The sequence below is a fragment of the Callorhinus ursinus genome, unplaced genomic scaffold (genome assembly GCF_003265705.2).
Source record: "Callorhinus ursinus isolate GAN/ISIS: 27379988/994484 unplaced genomic scaffold, GSC_fseal_2.0 scaffold105, whole genome shotgun sequence".
Classification (NCBI taxonomy): domain Eukaryota; kingdom Metazoa; phylum Chordata; class Mammalia; order Carnivora; family Otariidae; genus Callorhinus; species Callorhinus ursinus.
In genome coordinates this window covers 51,850-62,401 of record NW_027397167.1, presented here as the reverse complement: position 1 = coordinate 62,401, position 10,552 = coordinate 51,850, and the positions used below count along the sequence as shown (strand labels likewise).

Below are 10,552 nucleotides of genomic sequence, written 5' to 3'. Positions count from 1 at the left end.
TCACAAGTTCATCCTAATCCCCTCTTACTGCCATTTTTTTTTTTTTGCACTTTCCTGGACAGAGAAGGATTAACTTATCCACTTTTGAGTTCAGCATGACTCTTTGCTCCATCTCTTCTGGTGCCCCATGCTGTATTTGAGGATGACCCTTGTGCTGCAGAGGGGGTTCTCTCACTCCCCCACCCCCAAGTCCCCTCAGAAAACCCCCTGGGGAGGGCTGGTGGACACCAAGAATTGGTCTAAGTGACTCGAGAGGCTTGAACGGGGTGGGTTCTCCACTGTCCAAGGGCAGGTGGAAGTCCTTCCCTTCTCACTGACAGCCCTCCAGGAGTCCAGGGGTCATTCCTTTTTTGGATACAGGCCTTTGTGTGTTTCCTGAGGACTTTGAAATGGAGGTAGCCATATGCAGTTGGTGGGATGGTGCACAGGGTCCTGTCTCTGCCGGAGATGCTGTGTAGGCAGTAGCAGTTGGGGTATCCCTCCCACATCCCAGCAGGACTGTGTGCAGAGCCACAGAAGTGGATGCCACCTGTGGCTTTGGCATTTCTCATGTGACAGTCTCTCTTCTCCCCAGGCAATATGGCAGACACCAGGGGAAGGACAATGAAAAGGTAAAGATAAGTGTTTCCAAATAGTCCATCAGTATGGTCACCATTTTTCTTCTCCAGACTGAATCACTTCAGGTTCTTTCAACTTCCAAATGGCTCCTGGCTGTCCATAGAACAACTGTGTGACATGAAAAGTCCTTTGCAATTTGATCCCATCTATTTTTTTTTACTTTAAGTTTTTATTTTAATTCCAGTTTTTTAATATACAGTGTAATATCAGCTTCAGGTGTAGAATATAGTGATTCAATAGTTCCATATATCATCCTGTGCTCATCACAAGTGCCCTCCTTAATCCCCATTAACCCAAACCCCCACCCATGTCCCCTCTGGTAACTATCAGTTTCTGCTCTATAGTTAAGGGTCTGTTTCTTGCTTTGACTCTCTCTTTCTCATTTTTCCCCTTGTTTTGTTTCTTAAATTCCACATGAATGAAATTATATGGTATTTGTCTTTCTCTGTCTGACTTATTTCACTTAGCATACATTTGTCCAGCTTCCCCTTCCACTGGTGAGTTTCATAAACTATCAAGACAAGCCCATAACCTTTTCCTACACTACACATGCTAATCACCTCCTTCCACTCACAATGTCTGTTCCCCTTGCCTTTATCATTTTCCTGCTCCTGCTCCTGCTCCCGATCTTTTTCAGTGTTCATTTTATGCTTAATATGTTCCCAAGCTCTCCTGTTTCTCCATCTCCAGGTACCTGCACCACCCACCACTTGAGCTCACCACACAGCCCCTTTGCCATCCTAGGATATCTTTATGCATGCATAATCCTGTGATGCATGCACCAGCCTGCCTGAACATGGAGTGTCACCTTCAGCTCACTGTCCTCTCCTCCACCTACTTACTCTAAGCCCTAGCTCCCGCACAAGCCCATCCCCCAAAATCAGGCAATTCTGGGAGTTCCTGAGGGTGTCCTTTGTGTGAATGAGCTACACTGTGCCCCAGTTCTGACCTGTCCCCTAGGAAAGATGTCAGGGTGGGGCTCAGCCAGGTCCCTGCACCATGGCCATGGCAATGGGGTGGTGTGAGGTAATGCTTACTTCCTCTTTGTTGAGCTCCACACTATTAGAGAAATCCCAATATATTGCCCCACCCTATTTCCAAGTTGTATGTGAATAGCTCTTGCAGGCTTTACTTATGGCAATGCTCCCAGGCTATCTTCTTTACTTCCCTTGCCATGCAGAGAAGGGCATAGCTGGTTAACAGTTGTACATAGTCCAGTCTAGTCTCTGCATCCTTCACTGTGACATTGAGGAGAGAGGGGCTAGCTGGGGATGGCCATCCTGTCTCCTGAGGGCCCCAAAATCCCAGGCAGCCAACTGGAGCATTTTCTCCCTGCTCCGAGTCTCTGCAAAACTTCCAGCTACCTTTCTCCTCCTTCTAATACCTTAGGGGGATATTGTCCATGGAAATTCAATTCATGATTTTTCTCACAGAGACAGGATGTGACAGAAACTTCCTCGTTTTGTTCTGTCTATCTTGGTTTTTATAGCAAAAGGCAGAGCACACAATGTGTGTCTTAGGTAGAAGGTGGGTGGGTAATTCTGTCACAGATGAGTTGGCCCCCTGAACTCAGCTGCCAGCTCATGTCCAGGGGACCTTAATATCTGGGACCAAGACATTTTACTACAGTCATGCCTTTTGCAGGGAGTTGAGCTCACCAGGAATCATCTGCCATTTCAGACCCCTTGCTGCTACCTGCCAGGTACGTGGCTCATTCTCAACACTTGTCTAAACCTCCAACTTTCAGAAATGGGAAGCAGAAAATGATGGCTTTGGAAAGAGGACAAGATGGGTTGGCATCACCTTATAGGCTGAACCTGGCTGAAGAATGGGTTGTTTCAAGTATGGCTAAGGGGAAATATTCATTCAGGTAGTTTCACTCGAGGAGGTAGGATTCTGACCTACCCCATTCCCTCTCCAGCCTCCCTGGGGTCTCTTCTTGGGGTGGTTCATCCACCTTGGAGACTGGGGTGGAAATCATCTTGTGAGCCAATTGAAATCAAACCAGAGTAAACCAGTGAGCATTACTTGATAGTTTGTGGAGGGCAAAACATTGCAGCAGATACTGGAGGGGGAGAGGGTAGGAGAGTGCTCTACCTCTCAAGGTGTACAGCTTAGGATGTGGGAATGGGAGAAGGACAAACACACTGCTGTTACATAGCCAAAGCTCATAGAAGTGGCAAAAGCAAAAAATAATCTTTATAGAGACACTCAAGAGCTGAGGGACTGCAAATTAAGAGAACATCAGGTGTTGTTCAGGAATTGTAGATGCAGAAAGAGAAGACTGGAATGGGGTTGGAGTGAGGCCAGGGAGAGAATGCAAAGAAACAGGCTTGCCCTGGGTAGAGGGTGGAGGCTTTTCTTCATCATGAGTGTGTGCGACCCTTACTCTTCTGTGTGTCTTCAGGGGACATCCCAGAGGCTCCCAGGAGAGTATAGGGAATGTGCCCCACCTGCAAAGACTAGCTCCAGCCTGGGACCCTCTTCCTGGCTGTCCTTCTCCTCCCTGGGTCTTCCACCTTCTCCGAGTCTCCAATGTGTCCAGACCCTGTTCCCAGCAAAACTTCCTCGCGAGAAATAGTCTGCAATCCATTTACACTGTGGTGTGAATAGCTGAGATCTGAAAATGTTTCCCCTCACAGTACTTGCACTCCAGTGAGGATCAGAGCCTTTAAGCTGGAGAGTGAGTCAGAAAGGGTGGACTTCAGGCAGTAGATGGGCAGGAGGGGGGCCCTTTAGGGCATAAAGGGGCATTCAGCCCCTCTGAGGTCCCTTCAGGAAATCATCAGTCTCCCTCCAAGTTAAAGGCTTTTCAATGTCTGTGCATTGGGAGCAAAGGGACCACAGGGCATGTATCTCCTGTCCAAGAAGATGTTGTTGGTAAAGTCTGAGGAAGACTCCAGTTTTGAGTTGTTTTATCAGCAGCTGGAGTTTGGGATTTTTATTCATTTGTGGGTTGGTTGCTTGTGCTTGCTTGCTTGGTCTTGTGGCTGAGACCTGGGGACTTAGTCTGCTTCTTCAGAGCATGTGAGATGCTGTCAGGGTGAGTGCTGCGGTCTGTGGTCAGGTGGTCCCTAACTGGAATCATGCTCGGAGGATAGGAAAACAGAGGGTGTTCCAGCCCTGACACAGGACAAAGCTGGTGCGGAATCTCTATCCACACTGGTGTAGAGCTTAGGAGAGACCCCCACTCCACCACCTCCTAACTGTATGTGCGGGCAAGTTGCCTAGCCTCCCTGTGCCTCAGTTTCCTGTGGTCTGTGATTCAGACCTATTAATGATAATAATAACAATAAATACTTCTGGTATATGTAAGTGCTTGGTAGATAGTAAGTGCTCAAGTCATATTAGTTTTTATTACTGTGGGCATAAGCACATGTATGCCTATGTGTGTTTGTATGTTTATGACCTCCTCCCCCTGCAGCCTCAGTGATGGGATTCACATGGGTGTTTTGCACTACAAAACTGCGGTCCCACTAGTAATTCCAGGGTCTGGAACGCATGGACTGCCCTCCAGGAGGTGGCAGCCTCCCAGCTCAGGGAAAATGGGGCCCCCAGCTGTGAGCCCGTCTAATGCTCTGTCACTGTGTGGTAGGAGAACCCGAGTTACCACCTACACAGGTCTTGACTAATTCCTCAAAATCTGACTGATCTAAATGGACCCATAAGTACCCTCCGAGCCCCTCTTGTTTTGGAAGGTACTAGCTGGCGCTGATATACAGTCATGGCTTTTGCCTTCATGGTGTTCTATCCTCAGAGTCTAGACGAAAATACTGAGACACAAAAGAGAAGAGAAAGAAACAGGGAGAGGGAGAGAAAAAGCAAAAGGAAACAGGGAGAGGGAGTCCAGGGTGGACTCCCTGCTCTGGAGCTCCTTTGCTGCCAGTTTCCTGTCATCAGCCAATAGGGCAAGAGGCTGGACTGTCTGGCCAGAGCCTAGACCTTGGCCCATAGCCTGTGTTTAAGCTGACTATTGTGTGACTAGTAATTCCAATAGCTATTGGCCATGAAAGTGGCTGAGACCCCTCCAGGGAGTCCTCTGACCTTCTCCTGCTGAGGGGTCCCTTTTGAAGCATTAATGGAGCTATTCCAACTTGCTCCTCTGCCTGCCTACCTGCATGTGAGCTCCAGGAGGGGAGGGCCCCAGCCCCTGGCCCACTGGCTTCACTGGCCATTGCCCACTCCTTCCCACTGGCTGGGTCCTTGTATTTCCATTGGCCAGGTTCTTCTAGCTCAGGGATTTCCCCACACACACACCGTTAACTCACCTGCATACTTCCTCTGACCATTCCTCTGCTACATGACCCAGCAACTTCTAAAGTCTTTCGTCTACACGCTCATGATGCGTTTGCTGTGTGGGTAGGGCTTTGCAGCCACAGGACACCAAGAACATGTTTTCAGGAGAAGGAGAATGAAGCAAAAGGGTGGGGTGGCAGAAGAGGGGAGAAAGGGAGACTGGAGCTGAAGAAATCTGCCTTCCTATGATGGGGTGAAAGGAGAGCGTGCCGGCTCTAAAAGATGGAGAGCAAGATGTTTGGAAGGTGGAGGCAGGGGCAGGTGGTTCTGGCTTTTATGTACTGAAGAGCACTTAGCCCTCCCATGGAAGGCTTAATGACCTCCTGAGTTGGCATTGGTTTCTTCCATTGTTCAGGCAAAGAAATCAACAGTCAGTCAGTTATAGAATCTGCCTAAAGTCCCACCACTAAACAGAGGAGAAATGTGGAGAGGCTTGAATGTATCCCAAGATGTATGGGTTGCCCATGCTCACTGGCTATCAGACTGTGAGATGTCACCACAGGTCCCAAGGGGGTCTCAGGACTGAGAGGGGATAGCCCTTGCCTGGGCCAGGGCTGGGTAGAGTGGACCACTAATGGGGGATGTGGCTAGATGGGACAACTCTGTTAATGTGGCCTGGAAGACACAGTCTTGCAGCAATAGGGACAGTCACCAGCTGACCTCTTGAAGGCTCCACCTGAGGTTTCAGGCCTGGAAGAAGGTGTCTCAGCTGCGGTGGGAGCTGGCCAGCTGCTGCCAGTCATGTGTCCCACTTCTGAAAGATCAGAACTCTGTGTTTGTTCCTCTGTTTGTGGACCGCATGTTCCAGGCCAAAGGGAAGTGGGGCAGGGAGAATGAAAATATCTCTGAGTCTTTATAGATTTCCTTTTATTCAGGGAAAGTCACTTAATCCTAGCTGAATCCCCACACAATGGGTGGCTCCATTCCTGGCTCTAAACAATGCAAAGCCAAGAAGCTGCTTCCTCTGGGACATTTTGGCCTTGTCCCCTTGCAGCTCCATGAGTCTAAGCAAGGTCAGCAGTGACACCTGGTAAAATTAGAAGCAGCACTCACATTCAGCTATGGTTTAAAAGAAGCCAGGCCCTGGAAGTGGTAAGAACTATTGTTAAAAAAAAAAAAAAAATTGAAGCAGCAAGAGACATCAGGCCTGCTGGGCTGCGTTCTAGCTCTCCTGCATCCATTTCAGCATCTCTTTGTTCCTCTCCAGGTGCCCCCCAGAGCTGAGAAGAAATGGTGGATTTCCTAGTCTTCCCGGACTTCTCCCAGGGAGTTCCTCTGCCCAGCAGTGTCTTCTTCCTCACCCATCTCCTTCTTCTCCTCCAGCCCGGAGAGCTGAACTCAGGTAGTTGTCAAACCTGCAGCCCAGCCAGCCAGGCCATGAGCACCTCAGCTTCTGCCCACCCTCCTACCTGGTGCTCCCAGGGCTGAGATCTACAGCCTGCCAGGCCATGTCAGGTGCTCACTCCCACATAGAAGGTGTAGCTTCTGAAGGGCAGGAAGGACCTCAGGCTCAACATCTCTCATGAAAGAAACAGCCAAAAGAGAGTATAAACTAATTATGCAAATGCAATTCTCTGATTCCCTGAGCTGGAAACCAGGGATACCAAAATGACCAGGCTCATCCCAGGTCCTCAAGAAGGTCAAGGGAGGGGGACAGACATGACATAAAAGGGGGACAGACATGACATAAAAGGTGTTCAGCTGTATGGCTGCAAGAGAAATATATCCAAAGATCTGTGAGCACAGCTAAGAGAGAAATTTGTTTTCCAGAAAGCCAAAAAGAACCCTAGAGAGGAGGTACTGTTTGAGTAGACCCCTGAAGGAGACATAATTTCCAGGAAGATGACAGATGGAGGGTAAACTGAGGCAGTCCATGCTCCCAGGAAGAGGGCCAGGCATGAAGTGTGGTGGAAGAGACAGCTTGAGAGATCCTGGAAAGGGAAGCTGGAAGGGAGGGTGTTGGGGTTATTCCCAGTGGGCAACAAGATGTCTCAAATGGAGTGAACAACAACAACAACAACAAAACACTGCCATGTTCTATGAGCTAAGTGAAGGATGGGAGGGATCCATGAAGGGGAAGCTTTGGGAATGGGTTTTAGCTGAGCTTGAAAGGAAGAAAAGGAGGTACAAGAAAAGGCAAAGCCAGGGGGTACCTGGTGGCTCAGTTGGTTGAACATCTGCCTTTGGCTCCGGTGGTGATCCCAGGGTCCTGGGATCAAGTCCCACGTTGGGCTCTCTGCTCAGCAGGGGTGTGGCGGGGGGGTGTGTCTGCTTCTCCCTCTCCCTCTGCCCCTCCCAGCTGCTGCTTTTGCGTGCAGGGTCTCTCTCTCTCAAATAAATAAAAAAACCTTTAAAAAAAGCAAGCAAGCAAGAAAGAAAAGGTGAAGTCAGAAGATTGAGGGCAACATCCTGAGTGACAGGAAACAGCACAGGCAAAGGAACTGCAACAGGAATAGCAACTCTCATGGGACTTGCAGAAAACAGGGAGTAGAGGAGCCACGTGGAGGCACCATTTAAGAGGATGATCAAATAAAAAAAAATTCTACTAAATAAAAATCTTGAAGACAAGATTTGGCTTTTAGATAGAAAAACCCATGAAGCAAGGAGCCCCATAGATTATATTAATATACTTCGCTATTAACAGAAACTGTCCATGTGCATTATAAAAGATTAGAAAATCAGGCAAGGAAAAAACAAGAAAATATCTATTCCCATCATGCAGAAATTACCACCATCAACCATTTGGTATATCTCATTTTGGACCTTTCTTTTCTGCACATGTTTTTATGCAAACATGTCATTTTGTAATCAAATAAGAGAATAGTGTATGTATTGTTTTGAAACTTGCTTTTTTTTTTGTCAAAGATTCCTTTTCATTTGATGTCTTGGCCATATTTACATAACTGTCCCCAAAACAACATTTGCAGCTGGTTGGTTCAAACCAATTACTGGTCCAGCACCACACATTGTATCTGGTTGTAATATCCTTTGTGTATATTTTAACCTGGCATCTTCATGACAATTACTTGTTCAAGAAGCCAAGCCAATTGTCTTGTCAAGTGTCTTTTTGTCATTTGAATGGCTTACTGTATGTAGATTCCTGAGCTGCAAAGGAATGTGATAAAAGCTTACCTTGGATGAGAGCTGATTTCGGCTGTCATTCTGGCTTCTCATCCTAGAGGAGGTCAGGGTGGTGGGCCCTGGGGAGCCCATCCTGGCACTCGTGGGAGAAGAGGTGGAGTTCTCGTGCCACCTGTCACCATACCTGGATGCCGAGGATATGGAGATCCGCTGGTTCCGGAGTCAGACCTCTGATGTGGTGCACCTGTACCAGGGGCGACAAGAGCTTCACAGCCAGCAAATGGCGCAGTTCCGGAACAGGACCAAACTCATCAAGGATTATATCATGGATGGTAGCGTGAACTTGCAGCTCCGTGGTGTCATTCCTGCCGATGAGGGCCTGTATGGGTGCCGTTTCCTCTCCAGCAACTTCTCCAGGGAAGCGGTCTGGGAGCTGGAAGTAGCAGGTATGACCTGGCCAAAGAGACAGAGTAAAGGGTCCATCTGGATAGAGCTGCTTTGCTCAAGAATAGACAGAGAAATGCAGAAAAGGGGAAAACATATCTAATTTTAAAAAACCATCAAAAAGGAAGATTCATTACAAAATGAACAAAGTAAATGTTCACAAAAAAGATATACAAATGGCCCTTAAACATATAAAAAGATGATCACCCTTACCCATCATGAAAGAAAAGCAAATTAAAGTTACACTGAGATGAAACTCTTTTTTACCTCTGAGATTGGCAAAAACTCAACAGTTTGATCATACACCCATGGTGGAGCTGTGGGGAAGCAGGCCTTCTGCTTTGTACCCTGGTGATGGGAAGCAAAGCAAAGCTCCAGTGCATGGGAATTTGGCAATAGCTAACAGGACTGCCTATACATCTACCATTTGAATTGCAACCCCACCTCTAGGAGTTTACCCTGAAGATAAGCCTCCCACAGCTCCAATATGAAATGGGTGTCCATATAAGTTTAATCTTTGTAGCATCATTTGTAATTGTACAACAGTGGAATACCTAAATATCTAAGCAAAGGGGTTGAGTATGGTCCATCATACAATGGAGTGATCCACACTATGCACCTGAAAATATGGGGAGGTGCTCTAGGAACTGATGAGTGATTTCTAGGATGTTGGTAAGAGAAAAAAGCAAGGTGCAAAAGAGGTTCTATAGTATGTAAACTTTGGTGTAAAAAAAAAGAAACGTTGCACAAAAGAAACACAGGAAGGATGCACTAGGAACTAATAAACTAATGAAACTGGAACTAATGAAATTAGTTACCTAAGGGAGAGGAGAGAGCAGTGGATGGGAAGGATGGAGAAAGGTCTGGGACTTTCCTGATGTACATTTTTTACAGTATTGCTCTTTAACCATATCAATGTTTTGCATATTCAAAATATGAAGTTAGCTCCACAGGTTGGAGACATGAAAGAGTGTGTGTGACACAGGCACCTGAACTCTGGATTCAAGAGAGACAGAGGACAATCTATGGAAATGTGGGGTGGGATTTATCTTTACTTCAGGGGACTGTCTCTTGCATAATTGACTAAATGCCAGTAGCCCTTCTGGCCAAATGAACCCCCACAATATTTCCAAATGTCCCTCATGGGTTCTACTGTCCCCATGTCCCGCCTGCCACCACCAATTTAGACTGTCATTTATAGCCCACAGTTGGGGGTTGTGAGCCCACATGTGTGTTAAGATCAGTCACAGTTTGTGATACCTTATAATGACTGCAGACATTGCATGGTGGCATGAACTTCATGTACAACTTCTGGGAGGGAGCCTGATCTTTCCCACTCTTCCTGCCTCTCCCAGGGCTGGGCTCAGACCCTCACATCTCCCTCGAGGGCTTCAAGAAGGGAGACGTTCAGCTGAGGTGCAGCTCCAGTGGTTGGTACCCCAAACCCCAGGCTCAGTGGAAAGATCATAAAGGACAGTGCCTGCCTCCAGAGATGGAAGCCATTGTCCAGGATGCCCGGGGCCTGTTTGATCTGGAAACATCTGTGGTTGTCCAAGGAGGTTCCCACAGCAATGTGTCTTGCTCCATCCAGAACTCTCTCCTGCTCCAGAAGAAAGAGTTCACCATCCAGATAACAGGTTAGTAGATGCTGACTAACCCTCATCTTCTTACCCACCATGTCCTTCATGTGCATTGTTCCAAAGGCCGTCTAAAAGAGCACAATGGTACTGGGGCCTGGTTATCTCTGGGGTGGACTGACCTAGACACCTGAAAAGTCAGCACTTTGGATATCAGGAAACTACTGAGAGTACAACAGCTTACCACTCACCCAAACAGTATGCTGTGGAGGCCCCAGGGAATCAATATTATACACCAAAGGCTCTGCCCTAAAACCCAGAAACTCCTCATTAGAGGTCATCATGAGAGCCCATGTGTTCCTAATTTCATCCCTCAAATGATATTTATAAGTAATGTGGCCCAAACCATTGCCCTCAGGTTGACATTCCTGTGGGGGAAACACAAACAAAAGAGTGAATTATATTGTAAGATTAGAAGATGTAAGGTGCTGTACAGAAATACAAAGCAGGGAAGGGTGCTAAGGTGTGGTGGGGTG

At 47.4% G+C, this 10,552-nt stretch overlaps 1 protein-coding gene across 2 annotated transcripts in view; it reads left to right on the top strand.

The window, feature by feature from the left end:
* The first annotated feature begins 2,139 nt into the window (after positions 1-2,139).
* The window catches only part of BTNL9 (butyrophilin like 9), a 34,594-nt gene continuing 26,181 nt past the window's right edge, over positions 2,140-10,552 (top strand). For both annotated transcript variants that reach the window (XM_073889271.1, XM_073889270.1), the window contains exons 1-4: positions 2,140-2,320; positions 6,122-6,256; positions 8,094-8,441; positions 9,795-10,076. In XM_073889271.1, the coding sequence (XP_073745372.1) occupies positions 6,145-6,256; positions 8,094-8,441; positions 9,795-10,076 (742 nt within the window). In that variant the 5' untranslated portion in view covers positions 2,140-2,320; positions 6,122-6,144. The remainder of the gene's footprint in view (positions 2,321-6,121; positions 6,257-8,093; positions 8,442-9,794; positions 10,077-10,552) is intronic.